Source organism: Arachis ipaensis, chromosome B02 (assembly GCF_000816755.2).
Source record: "Arachis ipaensis cultivar K30076 chromosome B02, Araip1.1, whole genome shotgun sequence".
In the NCBI taxonomy this organism is placed as follows: Eukaryota; Viridiplantae; Streptophyta; class Magnoliopsida; order Fabales; family Fabaceae; genus Arachis; species Arachis ipaensis.
Genome location: NC_029786.2, coordinates 92243472 through 92266425, shown reverse-complemented (window position 1 = coordinate 92266425; position 22954 = coordinate 92243472). Strand labels below are relative to the sequence as shown.

Sequence of the window (22954 nt, the reverse complement as noted above, 5' to 3'; positions counted from 1 at the left end):
ATTGATTATTTATATTTATTATCTATTACATATTACTAATTTTATAATCAAAATATGTCATATATCATTTCCTCATTACAATTGAAATTAAATCTTTTTCTCTAAAATTAAAAAGTTCTTCTCTCCTCCCTCTCCCTCTCTCTATCTCTCTCTTATTCCTTCACCCACTATATCTTTCTTATATATTATTATCAATGACTAATTACAAATTTGAGTATTAAAATGTGTAACATGATATTCTCTAATTGTATTTAAATAAAATTAAAATTAAAATTTATACTTTTATAGAGAGAATTTTTTAATAATAAGAATGAAAATTAATTATTTTTATTTGTGCAAAAGACTTAACACCTAATCAAATATAAAATTATAAACATTAAATTCTTTCAAGTTTTAAAAAATGAATGTTAAAATTAATTTTTAATAAAAAATTAAGCTTTTTCACATAAAAGTAATAACTAAAAATCTTATTATTTCATCTTTTTATCTATAGAGAGTCTGGTCTTCTTAACCGATGAAAATTTTTGTCTCCTACAACCTTTTTATAAAAATAATTTGATTTTATAAATTTTTTGTGCCATAATCTATAATGTCTTGACAAAACTGACATAGTTTTAAAATATTTATATTCCCGTAATATTATTACGAGTAAAAATATTAGTACTATTTACTAATTTAGTTCCCCACATGTATATCAAACTAAATACGGTATATTATAAAATAAATAATAGTTTAATATCGTTTAATTTTTAGTGAGTTTTCCTTATAAATTAGCTCTTTAAACTATTATTCAAATAAATTAAAGAAGATAAGGATATTGAAATTACATTTAAAGTTAGACTATGTAAACAGTAATTAAATTTTCATATAATAATTGTACAAAACTGGTGATCATATCATATGATAAGTTATAATTAAGATAGTCTCTATTTTTTTCCTCCTCAGATTCTGAAAATGTAATTTTATAACTTATTCCTTTTATATAATTGAAATAACTGAATAAGAACTGTTTTTTGAAGGTTACTTTATAGTTTCTAAAACAAAAGATTTATAGGAAATATCTCTTAGATTTTAATTATCTTCAAATGAACCGATTAAATCACTTAGATATTTACACAATGAACAAAGGTAACCAGTAAAAGAAAAATAAGTAAATTTCACATCATTGGACTTAATCTCTTACATTAAAAATATTAGTAATGATTAATTGATAGCTACAAATCACAAAATTTGTTGGCCTCCTAGTACTCTTGTATTTATATATCCAATTTGTTGGTATCTATTATCTACATTGTTTTTGCAGGGTTCAATGTTGTTCTGGATATCTTCAATTTCAGATCGTGAATACTTCGAATATTATATGGTCTATGTAGCAATTGTTCTTATTACAATGGGAAACGTCGCCGGTAGATGTTTGTGCAAAGATTTTTTTGACTCTCAATTGGAGGAGATAGCGAGAGCTAAAAAAGAAGAATTAGGACAACAATGCACAAACAACAATGCAAGGCAAGACCATACCTTTTCACTGTGGAAGATCTCTGTATTTTTATTTTCGTTTGTCGCAGTCATTATTTTCTCTGAAGTTGTTGATGATAATTATTCGTGGCACGGCATCATATTTGTGTCACTATTCATGGTAGGGAGCTATATGTTGTTCTACTTTGGATATGCATGGTACAAACATGAAGATTTGCTTGTGGAAAAAAGCAATGTTGGCAAGTTTTGTAGAGTGTGCAAAGCAGCTTATAGGAAAAGGACTTTGGAATATTTAACCTCAGAACGTGGATACTACTGGAAGAATTATAAGCAGGGACATCTCTATGAGGATAACCATGGCCAGGGTGGGGTTGTAAGGTTGTTACCGCGAGTACCTTGGGGGTTTGGATGGTTGGAAAAAGCAGCTATAATTGACAAGAAACAAACTGAAAATCATGATGTCAGTCCCCATATGCAAGAGACGAAAGGGGAGCTGTGCACAGTTAAGCAAGTGAGAGAAGCCAAGAGCACTGTTTTGTTGCTCTGTTGGGGGTTTTGCTTATTCCCTTACAGTTTTGTTGCGGCTTCTGGGAACAGTTTTTTTGTTTCACAAGCGAGCAGTTTGAAAAGTGTCATGCATATTGACATTTCATCTCTCTTCTTACTCGAGACCACCATGACTGACATGGTAATACCAATGTTTTTCCGGCTAGTGGAAAAAGCTAATGTGGCTAAGAAGATCAACAAGATCATCATCAAATTTGGAGCCAAGAGAAAAATAATAGATTCAACTACCGTGAAGATTGGTATTGGAATGTTTCTTGCTGCGATTTGTTGTGTCTTCGCATGGAGAGTGGAAAGACATATACTGTATTCGACAGGAATTATGACTACAAAGGCCTTGATTCCACAATTTCTGTTGTTAGGAATGGCGGAAGCGCTTGTTGAAGATGGTCTATCCAAGTTATTCGAGAACTATGCATCGGAATCTGTGAGGAACTTTGCTGAGCCATTCAGTAATCTGGTGAATGGTATAGGAAAACTCTTGAGCATACCATGGTTCTTGATTTTCGACAGGTGGCTTTATGAATCAAACACCGCCAGCCGCCATTTGGACAGATATTTTCTCATGTTAGCAATACTCAATATTGTGTTTCTTCTCGGTTTTTTAGTTTATTATTACAAGTTTGTGCACGATAATGAATTTCCAGATGACGAAGAAGAAGAAGAAGAAACAATGATGGAGCAAATATTGGTTGAAGGTCTAGAATCAAACTTTGAAGAAGCAAATGGTGAGCCAAATTCGGCAACTAGCCCAGGGCCAGACGTTACCGAAGAGGATAAGGAAATTGAGATGGAGCAAATATCAGAGCATGATCATGAAATAGAGTCAATTTGAGAACATGCAACCAGAGAAGAACATTTGACAATAATCTTTGAAGGAGATTCCAATCTCCATAACAACGGAGTACTTGTTGTCGTAGTAGAAAGTAACGAAGTATAATTGCTTGTTGTTCTCATTTTAGACTTGTAATTTTTTTGTTACAATAACTGTTCTAGTTACTCCTCTCTTTCTGTTTTGAGCACCTCTTATATTAAAGGTGACTCTCTATTTGTAGTTAGTTGAACGAATCAATAATATGAGGTGTTACTCAATGAAACCTTCTTCTTCTCTCTAAGAGCAATTTACTTTACCAAATCAGTGTGGTACCTTCACCAAATTTGAACATGTATTCATAAATTATCTTCCCAATTAACAGCCTTTTAGAGTGATCACGGGTTAGAAATTCTTCTGTAATTCTTAGAGCATTTTTGTTATGTTTTTTTGGGCATGAGGTAGTTACAGACAGTTCCTTATACCCATCAATAGCAGAGTACTAAGAACGTAAATATCATAAATGTGATCTTCATAATACAAATGGCTTATGCTTCTGTTTATCGAAAGGAAAATTGTAAATTCTTAGAAGTTTTTGCCAGGTCGTGTTTAATGAATCAGTTTTTCTATATCTCTGTGTTTCCTCCGAGTTATTCATCTTTGCCACTCTATTAGAGTAAGTATATTGTTGTGAGCTTTGTAGATGGAATATTCTGGGTATATTACCAATTTGTAACGAATCTATTCTTCTATTTTTAGTGTTGTTATTCGGTTACAACAACAACTTAGTCACTCCTTTCTTTTTGTTATGAGCTCCTCTTATATTCAAGAGTCTCTCCCTTTCTAATTAATTAATCAATAGTATATGGTATTATTATTCAGTGAAACACTTCTCTCCAGTCTCTGGGAGCAATTTACCTTATAGGATGTCACTTGGGCAGGGGCAAGGGATTCCTCTTTGATTCCCGATCCCCGTCCTCGAGCCTAAACTCTTCTTTCTCACCCTATTTTTGTCAAAGGAAACTCTTTGTGTCCCATCTCCATTTCCTTCCTCCTTACAAAAAGAAAAATACAATGTACTGGTACAATCAGTGGCGCATCAGAAATTTCATAAGAGGCACCAATTAAATATAAAATAAATTAAAATATAATATAACAAAAATTATTAAAATATAATTCATAGCATATATATCAAAAGAATAATTATATTATATAAAAGTCAATATTTAACTACATACTTTAAGATTTTTGTATTTTTTAAATTTGCTCGACGATGTTTTATGGAACTAAAATCATCAATTATCATCTATGAAGTAAATTTTGAAGCAATCTCCTTTGCAATATATACAATTATATAATCTGCTAAAAATTCATCTTCCATCGTATTTTAAAGCTTTATTTTAATAATTTTTATAGTAGAAAAAACCCATTCAATTGTTGCTGCTGTCACAGAAAAAATTAAAAATAAAACGAATTAATCTATCAATTAAAGGATAGATATTTGATTTTTCTGTCTATGTCAATTTTTGACACAATTCAACAAAAATAGACAAATTTTAAATTTGGAGCTTTAACCACATCAAGTTTATAATGTTGTAAGTGGGAGCCCCTAGGGGAGAAAAGTGTGCACTCGCAACCCTGCTGTGATAGTTTGAATTTGATGGAATAGGAAATTAATCATTAGATATCAATTGAAATTTTGTTGGGAGATGGACTATTTTAATTACTAATATATGCTACTGAGTTAGTATAATAGCATTGTTTTTATTAATTATTAGAATGAGCTATTTATTAGTAAGAGCCAATAAAAAATAGTCCAATACATATCGCAGATTTTAGTTAAATTTTAATTTACAAAATTCTGTAATATATCTTTTTTTTTAATCAACATCATATATAAAAAATACTTAATACTATTAAGGTGATATCTAATTTATAAAAAATCAAATTTAATATTTTATTATAAAATATAAAAATAAATTATTTTTAAATATTTAAAATTTATTATAAAAAATAAATTAAGCAAAAGTTAGACACTATATAATATATATCATAAAATTGGTATTTTATATATCAGTAGTATTATAAAACTAGGACAATTTATTCTGGCCAACTTTTAACCTAGAGCGTATTTTTATAAGCTACTTTTAGAGGGACAAGAAATTGTTGGCTTGAGACTTAATTACAGATACCCAGCTATTAGTCACCTATTCTTTGCGAACTCAATTTTATTTAGTAGAACTATAAAAGAGGATTTCCAGTATCTGGTAAATGTGTTACATTTCTATTACAACGTTAGTGACCAAGTCATTAAGTAAGTCATTAGTGTGTTTTAGCTATAATAACACACCGAAGACATAAGGAATCAGTTGGTGAATGTTTCACAAGTCCCCCATGTAGGGAACATGACATATATTTGGGTCTCCTCTTTATTGTTCACAAGTCCAAGAAGAATACTTTTAACTATATTAAGGATAGAGTTTCCAAGAAACTTTAACATTAGAAACAATTCTTATTTCTATTTATACATTGAGTTGTTTTAAGCTCCCAAAGACTTTAATGGATGAAATCCATAAAATGATTATGCAGTTTTGGTAGGGATAGAGGGGATAGGAGAGAAAGATGCACTGGGTGAAATGAGTTGTTATTTGTTGACCAAAGCCTCGGTGGTTTAAATTTTAAGAACCTCAGAGCATTCAATATGGCTACGCTCAGAAAATAGGGTTTTAGGTTGTTGAACAAGCCTAATTCTTTAATTTACAGAGTACACAAAAACAAATACTTCAGATATTCAAACTTTTTAAGGGCTAAATCAGGTAATAACCTCCTTTTGGTGGAGGAGTTTGCTAGAAGAAAGAAAAGTGATTAAAAAAGGGCTTGTTTGGAGGATAAGGAGAAGGAATTTAATGAAGGTGTTGATAGATGCTTGGATTGAAAATTATCCGTCATTGGCCACAATTATTCACACAAACAATGCACAAAAAGTAAAATAGGTTGAATAGCTAATGATAGATCACAAAGAATGGAATCATCAAGTAGTGATAACATAATTCATCCAAGAAATTGCACATGCAATTTTACAAACAAAAATCATTGAATGGGAAGACAGACCTACCCGATCACTCGAGAAGAAGGGTTCGTACACTATTGCTTTGGGTTACAAGGTTGCCCACGAATTTCACCATCTACAGTTAGAATTACTTTAAACAATGCAAGTCGAAGAGACATTGGTCTTCCTTATGGGACTTAAAATACCCACCAAAGAGGCAAAGATCAAAGTTTTTCTATGGAGAGTATTTCATAATCAGTTACCAATAAGAAGGAGACTACATGAGATGTTACCTGCAGTTTCCTCAATTTGTTTGAGATTTGGCCAATAAGGAGAAATAACTATGGCACTATTTATTGAGCTACGCACAAGCAATGATGACGTGGTAGAACTCCGGCATGATAACCTTCACTGTGACTGATGATGCTGACAGAGTAAACTAACTAAACATAATTGGTTAGTTTGGTTAGTGCTAGTGTTGTTGTTAACAGAATTAGTTAATGATGCTGATAGTTAGTTAGTTTGTGATTGTTAGCATTGTTGTTAGTTAGCTTGTGATTAGTTTTGTGATTGTTAAAAAAATTAGTTAGTTTAGTTTGTGTGATTTATAGTGTGACAACTGGCACTCTCTTGCTATAAGTAGCCAGAGTTAATCACTATTTAGTTGAAATCTCACTTTACCAATTTAGAAGAAGAAGAAGTTCTCTCTCTCTTTGTTTTCACTCTCTTTTCACACTGCATATTCTTTTTCCGTTTTCTTCTTCTCGTGTTGAGCCTGACATCCTTCATGGTATCAAAGCTCTCTCTATTTAATTCAATGGCAAATACGATACACAAGCTGAAAACTTAGTGAATCAATCAAGCACAGCTCTAAAGAATTTCACTTCTTCTCAATTTCTAAGAAACTCGATGATGACAACTTCTTACAGTGAAAAGACTAGGCCGAATCAACGATTGACTGTTACAATTTGCTTCATTATATCACAGGAGAGGGAATTCTTCTTAGGTTTGACGGATCGGAACAAGTGACACCAGAATTTGCTGCTTGGAAGAGACTAGATGCGTTGCTCAAATCTTGGCTTGCTTTGATGACCAAGCCCTTCACGACTTGAATAGTAGGATATATCTATTCATATGAGATTTGAAAAAGATTAGATGATCATTTTTCTTCACACATTCGAGCTAAGAATAATGCAACTGAAACATAAGATTTGTAAATGAGTATGTGTTATCCTTAAAAGGAATAATTGATGCTCTAGCTTCAGTAGGAGAACCGATGCATGAAAGTGATCATGTTAATGCTTTGTTGAATGGGTTAACTGAAGAATATAGATTTGTAATTACTTCAGTTATGGCAAGACTAGTGAGTATTTCAGTGGGAGAATTAGAGGCTTTGTTATTGACTCATAAGAGTATGTTAGAAAGGATAAGAAAACCAGAATCATTTATACAAGCAAATGTGGCACAAAGTGCACCAGGATATTCTCAAAACTATAACATAAGAGGCAGTTTCGGAGGAGACTACAGGAGTAGAGGTGGTGGCAAGATCATCAAAGGTGGTCGAAATTTCTATAACGAGAATGGACAGTTTGGTGGAAACAGTTCCAGGTTTGAAGAGAATGGACAATTTGGTGGTAACAGCTCCTGGTTTAGAACTTAGTTCTATAATGATTCAAGGTATGACTCAAGGTTTGAAAGTGGTGATGGCTCCAGATTTGGTGAAAGGCAGCATTACAGTGGTTCAAGGATGACTAATGGTACCAGACCTGTTTGTCAAGTGTGTAATAAGCTAGGGCATACTGCAAAGACTTTCTGGTATAGGTATGAAAGGCCAGAAGGTTCCAGAGCTCAATATGAAGGCTTAAACTCACAAAAATCTGCAAAGTTCACAAGCAAATATGAGCAATGTATTGGCTACACCTACAACATTGTAAGATCAGAGTTGGTATCCAGATTCGGGTGCTATACACCACATGACTTCTGATAAGCAAAATCTGATTGAGAGAGAAAAGTATGAAGGTGCAGATTAAGTAATTGTGAGAAACAGATCAAGTTTGTACATCAACCTTGTTGGAAATTCTTACTTTAAAGCTTATTTGAGTAATAGAGAATTCTTGTTGCATAAGTTGCTACACGTGCCTGATATCACAAAGAATTTACTTAGTGTGTATAACTTATGTTGTAACAACAGTGTCTTTTTTGAATTTCACTCTAATGGTTGTTGTGTGAACTCTCAGGGAACTAAAGAAATTGCCATACATGGAAAAGTTGAAAGAGGAATGTACAAGTTTCTCAACTTCACTCTATCAAATAAATCAGCTACTTTTGTTTCAATCGTGTCCACTATTGACCAGTTTCATTTGTCGCAATACAGATTGGGTCATGCCGCAAATAGTGTTGTTTCTTCTATTTTAAAGTCTTGTAATATTGTTTCTTCTTTGAATAAAAACCCATGTGCATCTTCTATATTGGAAAGTCCTATAGTCTTCCTTATCCCCCTTCAAATTCTTTGTACACTGCTTCACTGCAGTTAGTATCTACAGACATTTGGAGCCCTACTCCTGTTCCAGATTTAAATGAACATTTTTACTTTGTTGTCTTTATTGATGCTTGCAATAAATACACTTGGTTCTATCTCATCAAAACTCGATATCGAATCAAATCAATTTTTAAATATTTTCAACAAATGGTTGAGTTACAATTAAATTCTAAAATTAAGATGCTTTAGTCTGACAATGTTGCTGAGTATGTGAGCTTAGCCAGGGATTTACAAGTGCAGGGTATTCTACATAGATGTTCCTGTCCGCATGAGCATCAGCGAAATGGCAGTGTCGAGAGAAAGCACATGCACATAGTGGAGAAGGGTTTAACAATGTTAGCAAGAGCTGGAATGCCAATTAAATATTGGGAAAATGCCTTTATGACAGCAGTGCATCTCATAAACAGATTGCCAACCCAGGTTTTGCAAGGTCAGTCGCCATTTGAGAAGCTATTTGAAAAGGAGTTTGGTTACACAAGCCTAATAATTTTTGGGTGTTTGTGTTTTTCACATTTGAAGCCATACAATAGGCACAAATTGGGATTCAGATCATCTCCATGAACTTTTCTGGGTTACAGTGTAGTACACAAAGGTTACAAGTGCCTCACTACACAAGATAAAGTTGTGATCACTAGTAATATGGTATTTGATGAGCAGTATTTCCCTTTCAAAACTGGTTATGCACCTCCTTTGGTAGTTGATTCTAGTTCAACCTCTAATCCTTATTCACCTCCAGTCATTCCTTTACTAAACTTAAACCTTGCTCAACCCTCACACAATTCTTGTAACATTGCAAATAGATCCCCTCTCCAAACTCTAACTCCAATACTCACACCTCCATTTAACCCTATTGTGTCCAACACCAGCTCCTAGTCACAAGTACAAACAAGAGCTTCTTCAACCTCACCTCTCTCAAACCCAGCCTCCAACAACAACAACCTCACCAGTAATAATTTTCTTTCCACAGCACCTTTTGGCTCTATCTGCAACACCAATACCTGTTCCTATTTCAGACCTTGAAATTCTGATTCCCTTTGCTGATGATCCCTCAATCCCAGCACCACTCATTTCAAATGTTCATCCTATGACCACAAGAAGCAAAAGTGGAGTTCTTAAGCCCAGATCCTTCCTTATTAGTGTTGAACCAAGGACAGTCTGAGCTTCCTTGTCCATGCCTGAGTGGAAGGCTACAATAGATGCAGAATACAATGCCCTCATGCAAAACCAAACTTGGAAACGGGTTCTCCTTCCTCAGGACAGAGAAGCATTGGGTAGTAGATGGGTCTTTCAGGTTAAATATAACTTGAATGGTAGCTTACAAAAGTATAAGGCTCATTTCATGGTTCAAGATTTCTCTCAGAGACCAGACTTTAATTTTATAGAAATGTACAGTCCAGTGATAAAACCTACTTCAATTCGATCTGTGCTCACATTGGCATTGTCCATAAATTAGAAAATTAAATAGCTTGATGTCAATAATGCATTTCTGCATGGTGACCTGGCTAAGGATATATACATGAAGTAGCTGAAGGGTTATGAAGTTGGTGATGGCAGTTTAATGTGTAAGTTCACCAAGTCCCTTTATGGTTCGAAGCAGGCACCAAGAGCCTAGTATTATAAGCTGTCCACAGCTCTACAGCACCTTGGGTTCAATGCAACGAAGTCCGATGTCTCTGTCTTTAACAGGTTCAAAAATGGCTCTTCATTGTTTGTTCTGGTATATGTCGATGATATAATCATCACTGGAGACTCTGATGATGTAATTTTCCTAGTGATTCAACAACTAAATGTCAAATTTGCTTTAAAATATATGGGTGAACTTCATTATTTTATTGGGGTTCAGGTTACTAAGACTGCTAGTGGTGATCTGGTATTGTCACAAGAAAAATATGCCAATAACCTGCTTAAGAAATTCGATATGGAGCACTACAAGCCTTGTCCTACACCTCTACCCTCCTCGATTAAGTTTTCTTCCTTTGGAGGTTCAACATTCAAGGACACTAAACTTTATAGATCAGTGGTGAGCAGTTTACAATATCTCACTGTCACTCGTCTGGAGTTAGCTTATTGTGTAGGTAAGGTCTTATAGTTTATGCAAAATCTGTTAAATGAAGACTGGAAGCTAATCAAAAGGGTGCTAAGATATGTGCAGGGGACACTCGGTTTTGGTCTACACTTGTACAAAATGAATGTTCAGCAAGTTAAAGCCTATAGTGATTCTGACTGGGGAGGAGACCTAGATGATAGGACATCCACTAGCGGCTAGCAGCTTCTATGTTTTTCTTGGGAGTAATCTAATTTCGTGGAGTTCAAAGAAGCAAGGTGTTGTTGCCTGGTCCGGTACTGAAGCAGAGTGCAGGGCTATGGCTGACTTAGTGGCTGAGCTACTTTGGATAAAGAATTTTATGATTGAAATAGGAGCTACACTTTCAATAGCTCCATTAGTTTATTGTGATAATTTGAGTGCTGTATTGTTGGCTGCAAATCTAATTCTATATTCAAAGTCAAAACATTTTGAGACTGATCTTTATTTTGTCCACGATTATGTCACTAAGAAGATTATTCAAGTGAGTCATGTCCCTGGAACTTTCCAGCTAGTTGATGTGTTGACAAAGTCATTATCAAGTGCTACGTTTCTGGAGTTCAGATCTAGACTACTGGTTGAAGATTTGAAGAAGTATAGTGGTGATAGTGGCACAAACAAGCTCAGCAGAGGAGATCACAAAGGAGAATCAGAGAATTCTGAAACTTCAAAAGGTGTAGGCAGCAATAGTCATGATAAAGAACCAAATGCACATTTTCAATCTGTGATAGCAAAGGCAGTACAAATCAACATCAGGGGTTATAATATCAAGTTAGAAATAAAAGGAAACAAGACTGGAACACTAGAAGAGAAGCTGAGCAGTAGGGGTCATAACAGAGTAAACTAACTAAACAAAATTGGTTAGGGCTAGTATTGTGATTAACAGAATTGGTTAATGATGTTGATAGTTTGTTAGTTTGTGATTATTAGCATTGTTGTTAGTTAGCTTGTGATTAGTTTTGTGATTGTTAACAGAATTAGTTAGTTTAGTTTGTGTAATTTATAGTGTGACAGCTGGCACTTTCTTGCTATAAGTAGCTAGAGTTAATCATTGTTTAGTTGAACTCTCACACTTTACCAATTTAGAATCTCTCTCTCTCTCTCCACGCTGCATATTCTCTTCTCCTTTTCTTCTTCTCGTGTTGAACCTGATATCCTTCAGATGCAGCAGAGATGCAAAAATAGTGGTTGAAGCTCATCAAAGACTTGAAACTAAGTAGAAAAAGGAGGGAAAAGACCCATTTCGTAGCTTACCTTATGTAGCAACTGTGGATAGCAAGGAACAAACATATTTTTGAAAGAGAAGATCTAAGCCATCAACGGATTTTGGAAGCAGCAACTCGGCTAGGCATTGGACAAAAAAAAAAGATGATGTTTTCGAAAACTGCACAATTCTCATTCATAAAGTTTTTTCCTTATACGGTAGTCCATCGTTGATCCAAACTCTTAATTTTCATTCAATAAATTAAATTTCTATCTTTGATTAAAAAAAACAACACAACATGTAAATATACAAATATATGAAACTGATTTATAGTGCTTAATTTTTTTATGCAAATAGTATTTTTACTAAATTTTAGGTTTAAATAAGCTCTATTTTTTAGTTTTACAAATATTTTAATTAAGTCTTTAACAATTTATAATTAAATGCTTATGTCAGATAAAAAATTCAATTAAGTTATTGTTAACTATTAACTATTTTTTGTTAAAAAGAATTATGAAATATTCTTAAATATTTGATGTAATTATTTTTTGTGTATATAATATTTTTATTATAAATTTGTTGAGATTATAGAAACTTATTTGATAATTAAACTTAAATTTTATAACGCAAAAATTTTTGTAAAGTACTAAAATAAGAAGGTAAGGAGTAAATCATTATTTTTTTCACTTGAAAACTTCTAATTCTCAAACAATAGTTTCAACTTAAAGTTTTCTTATGCAAAAATAAAAAATGCTATATGCACAAAAAAACACTCACTAAATATCTGTAAATTAATATATATGTAGTTTAATTTATTTTTAGTTTGTATTTTATATTTTAACATATATATAACTAAATATTAAAAATGATAAATAGTCATGTAAATACGTATGTAAATACATATGTGTTTTTTTTTTCTATTTTTCGTTCTCTTTTATCATCATCAGTATCATCATCTCTTCTTTCTCTTTCTCATTTTTTTTCTCTTCCTTGTCCTTCTCGTCTTCGTTCACTATCATTACTATTATCATCTTCTTCTATATATATTAACAAAACTACTGGATATAGGAATTTTGGTTCAAATCATAAAAATTTTGACATACAACGTTGAAATTTTGTGATGATCAACATATAAATTTTGTAAGAATTACAAATTCAAAATATTAAAATCCAACTAACAACATATCAAATATTCTAAGAACTCAACACAAAATTATTTGATTAAAAATAAAAAATTAGCATAAAAAATAACAAAAAAAGCAATTGCAGTAAATGAAAATTTTGAATTATGTAGTAAAATTTTTTTTATGTTATATTGATTTAACTTGAATCAACTTAATTAGACTTAATTATTAAAACTGCTTATACAAGTAGCATCACTGGATTTTTAAAATATGATTTAGTCAAGAAAGTAATTTTACTATATATAATCCAAGTTGTTTGGTAGGTCAGGTACCGGGGGGAATCGCCTGGTTCTGGGTTGCTGGGTTGAAGGGGGGTGCAGCCGACGTCCCGAGCTCTTTGTGTGGAGGGGGGTGTCACCTGCAAGGACAATCCGACGCTCTAGACAGTCAAGTGTGCAGGTGAAAAAGGGTTGAATAGTATATGACGTACCTTGGGGGAAGGGTAGGACCTTCCCCATATATACCGTGTCAGAGGTGGGCCCTGCAACGACAGGCCCACTTCTTTCGATGCTTCCTTCGCACAGCTGTAGCAAAGCTGTCAGGGACGCGTGTCCGGGTCGGCAACTGGGCGCCTCGATCCTGACCGTCCGGGTCGGGTGGTGCTCGGGTCGGGCCGGCCCGCGAGTGCTTTGGGCCAGGCCGTAATAGTGCCCCCAACGCGCCAGCAATAGTCGTGAGGGTTGTTGCTGGCGTGTTATCTCCTTTCGTGTGTTGTCGTCAGGTCGGCCGCCCGAGGAGGGGACGTGCCCCCTGTGTGCGTGTCTGTTCGTTGCTGAGGTGACCGTTTGTCGCCTCGTTCCTCGTGCCGGGCATTAAATGCTCATAATGGTTTGGAAAACCCTGTGTGCAAAGACCATTATGCCCTTGATCCTTTCGCGCTTTGCGTAACAGTTTTAAACAGTTTGCGTTTGTTTTTCTCTCCTATTTTCACTTCTCCTATCTTCATCTTCTTCTCTCCCAAGTGTCCCAAAGCTTCATTTCTGCATCCCTACGCCTTTTTTTCTCTTTCAAGTCTTTGCAACTAATCCAGGTAAACATTAATCCCTTCTCTTTTTGCTTCAATGTCCTTTTATCTTCATCATTTTTGCGCGCTTGCTGCTACGTGTTTGCTACTTGCTTGATTAGTTTGCTAGATGGTTTTAGCGTTAAGTAGGTGCGTTAGGGGGGGTTACCATTCTAGGGTAGGTTTTTGTTTGGGTTTTGCTTTTAGCCATGCTTGACCATAGCTGTTGAATAGGACAAATGTAGTTTTCTGGGCTTTTTCCAGACTCCCGGCCTCATAGACTAACGGAGTGGTACCCCCATTGTAGGTATGCCTCGCATTGTTTCCCGGGCCTCTCCCTCCGTCGCAAATTATGACCCATATGCCTAGGTGACTTCCGATGTGAAGGACTCGCCAAATCAGATGGACGAGGGAGAGCTAACGGAGTTCCGTCAAGGCGAGTATTTATGCGGAGGGACAGACGAGGAAGCCAATTATGACGTCTTCGTTCCTGCCCTAAATGAACGGCTATATGAGCTTAACTTCCATTCCCCTCGGGTCCCCGACTGGATCTGGTTTTATAAATACATGTTCACCCAGGTGGCACTTCTTAACCGGATCTCCTTTTCAAATGGCGCTTCTTAACCGGATCTCCGTGGCGCCGTCGCAACTGCATCCGAACAGTTGGGCTTCTATCCGCTGTTTCGAGATGGTGTGCGAATATCTGGAGCTGCCGGTATCTATTGATGTCTTTCTTTTTTTCTTCAACCTCACAAATCCTTCTAAGGAGGGAAAGGCGAGGAAAGGGTTCATGTCCTTCTGATCTGCCCAGAGTCGAAGGATCTTCGGGTTGTTTGAGGACTCTTATCACGGGTTTAAAGATAAATAATTTAAGGTGCGTCCGGTCAAAGGTCGTCACCCCTTTTGGTTGTCGTTAGAAGGGGAGTGCCTCATTCCGACGTACTGGAGCTTTGGGGCGGGATCCAACACATTCATTACGGTGTCTTATAAGGGGATGTCCGCTGTGGACAAGAGGGTTGCCGACGTGTTGTTGGAAGTTTTTGGAAAGAATCACGTGAATCCCCATCTCTTGATGGGTGACCGGGAGGTCGCCAGGAATTATGTTTGTGAGTTGTTTTGCCTTGAATTTTTGCGTTTTTATTCATTCGCTTGGTTGTTCTGGTTTCACAATTAACTTGTTTACTTGTTTGTTGCAGTGGAGATGTCTGCTTCCGTGACAGGGCTTGAGGACTTGTTCAAGACTTTCTTGGCAGACAACGATGAGGAGGAAACAGGGAAGGTTGACGGGAAACCGGAGGGCCCTTCTGGGGATAAAGATCAGGCGATGCCGTCACCCCGTGACACCGAGATAACGGATAAGAATTCTGATGGGGCGCGCGTTTCTCCAATTCGTGAGGAGACGGTCGGCCCTAAGCACTCAACCTCTGCTCAGCAAGAGGATGATGATTTAAAGCTTATCCCCACCCCCAAAAGGCAGAGGGCATCTTCCAGTCCGGAAGGAGCTCTCACCGTGATGGAGAAAAACTTCGATGCTTGGGCTTTCATAGACTCCCAACTAATCCCTGGCACGGAAGATCACTTCCTCGGTACCGAGCTTGCGGGGCAGGCGAGGTGGATGTACCGAGCACTTCTCTGCAGAGCTGTCATAGCTCGAAAGGCTGAGTTCGAGTTGTCGGGGATGCAGTCACTGCGCAGGAAGCTCGAAACTGCTGCCAAGGCCAACAATGAATTCAAAGCCCATGTGGAAATGCTTCAGGAGTAGCTATCTGAGGCGGGGGAAAAGCTTAGGGCTGCTGAGGAGAAAGATGCGTCCACCGAGGAGAAGCTGAAAGCCTCCGATGACACCGTGTCCCGTTTAACCGAGCGGGAGATGACTCTGGAGAGCCAACTTAATGCCGCGCAAGGTCGGGTGGTGGCTTTGGAAAAAGAGCGTGACGTGGCCGTCTCGTCGGCTAAGGCCGCTCAAGCTGAGGTTGAGGAGCTCAAGAAGAAACATAAGGTGACCAGAGATCAGGGAAAGAACGCGATCTTCATGACTGAGGAAGCTCTTAAGACCCAGGTGAAGATCATGGCTCCTGACTTTGACACGTCGGCTATTGGAGTTTTCAAGACGATCAAGGATGGCAAGATTGTTGACATGCCCAAGAAATGAACTCTTGTACCTTGTGCTTTTGTATGGATTTGTGGTTTGTTGTAGAACTTTTGAAACTTTTGAAGCTTACTTCGTTATACATTAAGAGTCGCTTAGTCGGCTTGTGATTATTGTCTTTTGCCTATCTGATAGCTTTCTCGTTTTGTTTTGTTACCGTTTGGTCGGTATGAGCTTTTCACTCGTGTTTATTTACCGTTGTGTTGGTAATTCAGCGAAGCCAGGTCGTGGCCTTTTGGTATCGTTATAGCCGTTTGTTATGGCTTTAGTTTAGGTGGCTCCCGGGGTGATCAGTCCCGGGGTGCCGTATCGTGGTTCCGTTTAATGCGTCGTGGAACTTGTTGTTATGTGATGTGCAAGTAGGAAAAAGAACAATAGAAGTAAAATTGGTAGAAATGACAAGTAAACATGAACCAGTAATTAAACAAGTCTGTTACCATGGTAGATACAAAGGTAAGTGAACAAGTTCGTTAGATCGCCTGGCCGACATGCTTGATCTAGGGGTAAAACCTTCTCAGGTTGCCCGCATTCCAAGTTCTCGGGACCTCCCTTCCATCGAGCTTCTCCAATTTGTAGGCGCCCTTGCCAATCACTTCTTTGACCCTGTAGGGACCTTCCCAGTTCGCCGCCATTTTGCCTTCTCCCTGGGTTGGTAGGCCGATGTCATTGCGCCGTAGGACGAGGTCGTTTTGCTCAAATTCCCTCTTGAGCACTTTGGTGTTGTAGCACAGGGTCATTCTTTGTTTTAGTGCTACTTCTGACAGGTGGGCCTTCTCCCTGGTCTCATCTACTAGGTCCTTCTCTATAGCTTCTTCCACCCCTTTGAGAAGTAACCGTGGGCTCGGCTCACCGATCTCTACGGGTATCATTGCGTCTACCCCATATGTCAGGCGGAAGGGGGTTTCTCCCGTGGCGGACTGCTCGGTTGTACGGTAGGACCAGAGGACTGAGGCAAGCTCATCAGCCCATGCTCCTTTCTTGTTGTCTAGTCGCTTCTTGAGACCCAGCAAGATGACCTTATTTGCGGACTCAACTTGTCCGTTTGTCTGGGGGTGCTCCACCGAGGAGAATTTCTGTTTGATGCCCAAGCCGGCGAGGAACTCTACAAACTTCTTATCGGTGAATTGCGTCCCGTTGTCTGAGATGATGACCTCCGGGATGTCAAACCGAGTTATCACCTGCCTCCACATGAACTTTCTACAGTTGGACGAGGAGATAGTGGCCAGTGGCTCGGCCTCTATCCATTTGGTGTAATAGTCGACGGCGACTATGAGATATCTGACTTGCCCTGGGCCAACCGGGAAAGGTCCCAAGAGGTCGACTCCCCACTGTGCGAAGGGCCGGGAGGACGTCATCAGGCTCAGTTCGGTGGCCGGTGCTCCGTGGAAGTTAGCGTTCTCTTGGCACTTAACGCATTTTTTCACGAACTCCTTGGAGTCCTCCATCATTGATGGCCAGTAATATCCAGCTCGGATGAGCTTCCTTGCTAGGGCTTTGCCCCTGATGTGGTGACCACAGCACCCCTCGTGGACTTCTTTGAGTACGTAGTCCGTCTGGTCGGGGTGTAGGCACTTCAGCAAGGGTTGGCTAAGTCCCTTTTTAAACAGTTGGCCTTGTATGATCGTGTATTTGGCAGCCTCCCTTCTCAATGCTTTAGCTTCCTTCTCACCTTCAAGGAGTTTGCCGTTCTGCAAGAAATCAGTGATGGAGTCCATCTAGGAGGGGCTTATCTTGGTCAGGTGGAGGGCAACTACTGGTTCTTTCGTGATGCCTTGAATGAGGGACCGGTTACCGGTTCCAGGTTTCGTGCTCGCTAGCTTGGATAGGAGATCTGCCTGTGTGTTCCTCTCCCTCGAAATGTGTTAGACCGTGACCTCCTCAAACTATTTGCTCAGTTCTTTGACCCTCTCCAAGTACTTCTGCAACAACGAGTCTTTGGCTTGGTAGCTTCCATTTACTTGCGACGTGACGACTTGTGAGTCGCTGCGTACTTCTAGCCTTGTAGCCCCGACTTCCCCAGCTAAGATCAAGCCGCCTAGAAGGGCTTCATATTTTGCTTGGTTGTTCGACACGGGAAACTCGAACTTGACCGATTGTTCGTAGATGACTCCGGCTGGGCTTTCTAAGATGATCCCAACGCCTCCGGACGTCTGGTTGGAGGCTCTGTCTACATGGAGCTTCCAACGTGTGCCCGTGTCCTCGGTTGGGTCTCCGGTTACTTTCACCAGGAAATTTGCCATTGCTTGCGCCTTTATTACATGTCGAGGCTCATATCTTAAATCGTACTGGGATAGCTCGAGGGCCCAGGTCATCATCCTTCCCGCTAGGTCGGGTTTCTGGGGCACTTGACGAATTCCCTGGTCCGTTCTTATGACCACTTGATGACCTTGGAAGTATTGCCGTAATCTGCGGGAAGAGGTCAGGAGCGCTAGTGCCAGTTTCTCCAACTTACTGTACCTAAGTTCTGCTCCTTGCAGCGCTTTACTCACAAAGTAAATCAGTTGTTGAACTTTCCCTTCTTCCCGCACTAAGACCGCTGCCAGCGCTTCCTCCGTTATAGCTAGGTACAGGTAGAGCGGTTTTCCGACCATGGGTTTACCGAGCACAGGTGGTGTTGCAAGGATCTTTTTAAAATGGTTGAACACTTCTTCGCATGCCGGGATCCATTCAAATGCTATTCCCTTTCTCATTAGGTTGAAGAAAGGTAGGGCCTTTGCTGCCGACGCCCCAAGGAAGCGAGATAACGTGGTGAGCCTTCCCGCCAGTCTCTGGACATCTTTGACGCAGCCTGGGCTCTTCATTTGGAGTATTGCTTGGCATTTTTCAGGATTGGCTTCCACCCCCCTTTGGGTTATCATGAATCCAAGGAACTTCCCGGCCTCCATGGCAAAGGTGCACTTGAGGGGTTTGAGCCTCATGCCGTGTCGTCGGAGGGCCGCGAACACGTTTCCCAGGTCGCTTAGAAGGTCTTCGGGTCGGGTGGTCTTGGCAAGGATGTCGTCTACGTAGACTTCCACCATTTTGCCAATGATGTCGCTGAATATCTTGTTCATCAACCTTTGGTATGTGGCCCCCGCGTTCTTCAGGCCAAAGGGCATTACTTTGTAGCAATAGATTCCTCCTGGCGTTATGAATGCTGTTTTTTCTTCGTCTGGCCGGTGCATCGGTATCTGATTGTAGTCGGAATAAGCATCCATAAAGCTCAGATACCGGTACCCCGCCGCCGCGTCGATGAGCGCATCAATGTTGGGTAGGGGGTAGCAATCCTTGGGACATGCTTTGTTGAGATCGGAATAATCCACGCACATCCTCCATTTCCCATTGTGTTTTCTTACCAGGACTATGTTCGACAGCCAGGTCGAGTAGTCAAGTTCCCGGATAAATCCTGCCTCGAGGAGGCTGGCCATCTGCTTGGCCACCTCTTCTGCCCTTTCCTGTGACATCTTCCTCCTCCTTTGGACCACTGGTCTGGCTTCTGGCTTGACGGCCAAATGGTGCGACATGAGTTAGGGGTCTATCCCTGGCATGTCGGCCGGTGTCCAGGCAAATAGGTCACCATTAGCCCTGATCATTTCCATTAGAGGTTCTTTCAGCTCGTGAGGGAGGTTTCTGTTCACGAAGGTGAACTTCTCCTCTGTGTCGCCGACTCTAAACTTTTCCAGGTTCCCTTCTGGTTCGGGTCTCGGCTTGTCGCTGACTCTGGCATCCAAGTCGGCGAGGAACACTCCTGATGCTTCTTTGGATTTCTTTCTTAACAAGAGACTGGCATTGTCGCAAGCGACTGCCATTTCCAGGTGTCCCCTTACAGACCCTACTGATCCTTCTTCAGTTATGAACTTCATTATCAGCATCCTTGTACTGATGACTCCCCTTAGGTCGTTGATGGTCTTCCTCCCTAGGATGATGTTGTAGGCCGTGGAGTCTCGTAGGATCACGAACTCTGCCATTACCGTTCTTCTCCCTTGGCCTTGTCCCACGGAGGTTGGCAGGGAGATTATCCCGTCCGGCTTGATAAAGTGGTCGCCGAGCCCTACAACGCCGTGCTGGTGAGTCTTTAAGTCGGTGTCCCGTAGGCCCAAGGCGTCGAACACATTGCGGAACATGATGTTCGAGTCTGCCCCCGTATCTACAAGGATCTGCTTGACGAGGCCGGTTCCCACTCTGGCCGTAATGACCATTGGAGGGCTTTCCGCGACCTCGTCAAACCATTGGTCCTCCAGACCGAATGAAATGGATGGAAATTTCTTGGGGCTTCGCGCAGAGGATGTGGAAACCGCCAGGACTTTGGCGTCTTTCTTATGTGCCGATTTCGACCTAGGCGCCGCGTTTCTTGCTGTTACTACGTTCACTATGGTAAGCCCATGGTCGTTGTCCTCTGGCTCTTGGCGTTGCTTTGCGGCCCGGGTCTTGTCTTCACCCTCGTGGTCGCGATTCCGTCTCCTCAGCTCCCTAATAAGGTGGGAGAACTCGGCTAGCTTTCCATCCCTGATCGCTTGCTCCAGTGTGTCTTTCAGGTCGAAGCAGTCTTGTGTCTTGTCCCCGTAGCCCTTGTGGTAATCACAGTAGAGGCTCTTGTTCCCCCCTGTTCGTTCCTTCAGAGGTCGGGGCTTCGATAACATCCCCTTCTCGGCTATTTATTGGTAAACTTCCACAATTGGCGCGGTGAGGGAAGTGTAATTAGTGAACTTCCCGACTCGAGGAAACGGCCTGGGTGCCTTATTCGGACCGCCGTCCTTGGCGTGTTCCTTTTGTCTTTCTCCGCTCCCGTGATGCCGGGTTTGATTGTAAGAGGGCTGCCGTTTGTTGGCAGCCACAACCTGGCTGACTTCTTCATCGTTAATGTACTCCCTGGCTACACATTGGATCTCCTGCATTGTCCACACCGGCTTCGTGGTGAGGTGTTTTCTAAAGTTCTCATTTAGAAGTCCGTTCGTCAGGCACAAGCTTGCGACCGAATCCGTCAACCCGTTGATGAGCGGATAATTTATACGCTTTTTGACATTGTTTTTAGTATGTTTTTAGTAGGATCTAGTTACTTTTAGGGATATTTTCATTAGTTTTTATGTTAAATTCACATTTCTGAACTTTACTATGAGTTTGTGTGTTTTTCTGTGATTTCAGGTATTTTCTGGCTGAAATTGAGGGACTTGAGCAGAAATCAGATTCAGAGGTTGAAGAAGGACTGCTGATGCTGTTGGATTCTGACCTCCCTGCACTCAAAGTGGATTTTCTGGAGCTACAGAACTCAAAATTGCGCGCTTCCAATTGCGTTGGAAAGTAGACATCCAGGGCTTTCCAGCAATATATAATAGTCCATACTTTGGCCAAGTTTAGACGACATAAACTGGCGTTCAACGCCAGCTCTCTGCCCAAATCTGGCGTCCAGCGCCAGAAAAGGATCCAAAACCAGAGTTGAACGCCAGAAATGGATCAAAACCTGGCGTTCAACTCCACAAATGGCCTCTGCACGTGGAAAGTTAAAGCTCAGCCCAAACACACACCAAGTGGGCCCCGGAAGTGGATTTATGCATCAATTACTTACTTTTGTAAACCCTAGTAGCTAGTTTATTATAAATAGGACCTTTCACTATTGTATTAGACGTCTTTTTGGACCATCTTTGGACGTCTGGTTCTTAGATCAGAGGGGCTGGCCATTCGGCCATGAGTGGGATTCAATGATTGAATGACTGTGACGAGCTTCAAACTCGCGAGTGCTGGGCGTTAGTGACAGACGCAAAAGGAGGATGAATCCTATTCTAGCATGATCGAGAACCGACAGATGATTAGTTTTTGGCGCCGTTGCCGGGGATTGTTTGAGTTTGGACAACTGACGGTTCATCTTGTTGCTCAGATTAGGTAATTTTCTTTTTGTTTTAATTTCAAAAATTTTTCAAAAAATCTTTCAAAATTTTCTCCTTTGTTTTCGAAAAAAAATGTTTTCAAAAATATATTTTTCTTCAGAATTTTTAAGAATGAATTCTAGTATTTCATGAATCATGTTGAATCCTATCTGGCTGTAAAGCCATACCCAAACTGCTTTGGGATTGGTCTTCAACTAATCACCTCAATGGAGCCATGTCCAATTCTTTTGGATAGGGCATGTTAGGCTTGTCATGTCTAAATTACACTCATATTTTTATTAAAGCTTGGCTGGCTATTAAGCCATGCCTGACCCTTTGATTGGAGCTTTAAGACTAACATGGCAAGATTCCTGGAATTCATATTAAAAATTTTGGAATCCTTATTTTTCTTTTTCAAAATGATTTTCGAAAAAAATAAAATAAAATAAATACAAAAAATTAGAAAATCATAAAAATCAAAAATATTTTTTTGTTTCTTGTTTGAGTCTTGAGTCATGTTATAAGTTTGGTGTCAATTGCATATTCATCTTGCATTTTTTCGAAAATTTCATGCATTCATAGTGTTCCTCATGATCTTCAAGTTGTTCTTGGTAAGTCTTCTTGTTTGATCTTGATAATTTTTTGTTTTGTGTTGTATGGTGTTTTTCATATGCATTCTTGAATTCTTAGTGTCTAAGCATTAAAGAATTCTAAGTTTGGTGTCTTGCATGTTTTCTTTGCATTAAAAATTTTTCAAAATTGTGTCTTTGATGTTCATCTTGACATTCATAATGTTCTTGGTGTTCTTCTTGACATTCATAGCATTCTTGCATTCATCACATGTTTTGATCTAAAAATTTCATGCATTGCATCATTTTAGTGTTTTTCATAAAAATTCAAAAAATCAAAAAAATATCTTTCCCTTTTTCTCTCATCAAATTCGAAAATTTGAGTTGACTTTTTCAAAAATTTTTAAAATCAAGTTGTTTCTCATGAGTCAAATCAAATTTTCAGTTTAAAAATCTCATCTTTTTCAAAATCTTTTTCAAAAA

The 22954-nt window shown here is 39.2% G+C and overlaps 2 protein-coding genes across 2 annotated transcripts in view; one reads left to right on the top strand and one right to left on the bottom strand.

Annotated features, from left to right (window-relative positions):
• Positions 1391 to 2875, top strand: LOC107627653 (protein NRT1/ PTR FAMILY 5.2-like). Its single transcript, XM_021117002.1, has one exon. It carries the CDS (start codon positions 1391 to 1393, stop codon positions 2873 to 2875), a length of 1485 nt encoding a protein of 494 aa, XP_020972661.1.
• LOC107625727 overlaps positions 3559 to 22954 on the bottom strand; it is a 26468-nt gene continuing 7072 nt past the window's right edge. Inside the window, exon 3 of the mRNA XM_016328429.2 lies at positions 3559 to 3905. Coding sequence (XP_016183915.1) covers positions 3771 to 3905 — 135 coding nt within the window. The 3' untranslated portion in view covers positions 3559 to 3770. The remainder of the gene's footprint in view (positions 3906 to 22954) is intronic.

Excerpts from the sequence above, each read along its gene's own strand:
- LOC107627653 (XM_021117002.1), top strand. The coding sequence starts at position 1,391 with ATGGGAAACGTCGCCGGTAGATGTTTGTGCAAAGATTTTTTTGACTCT.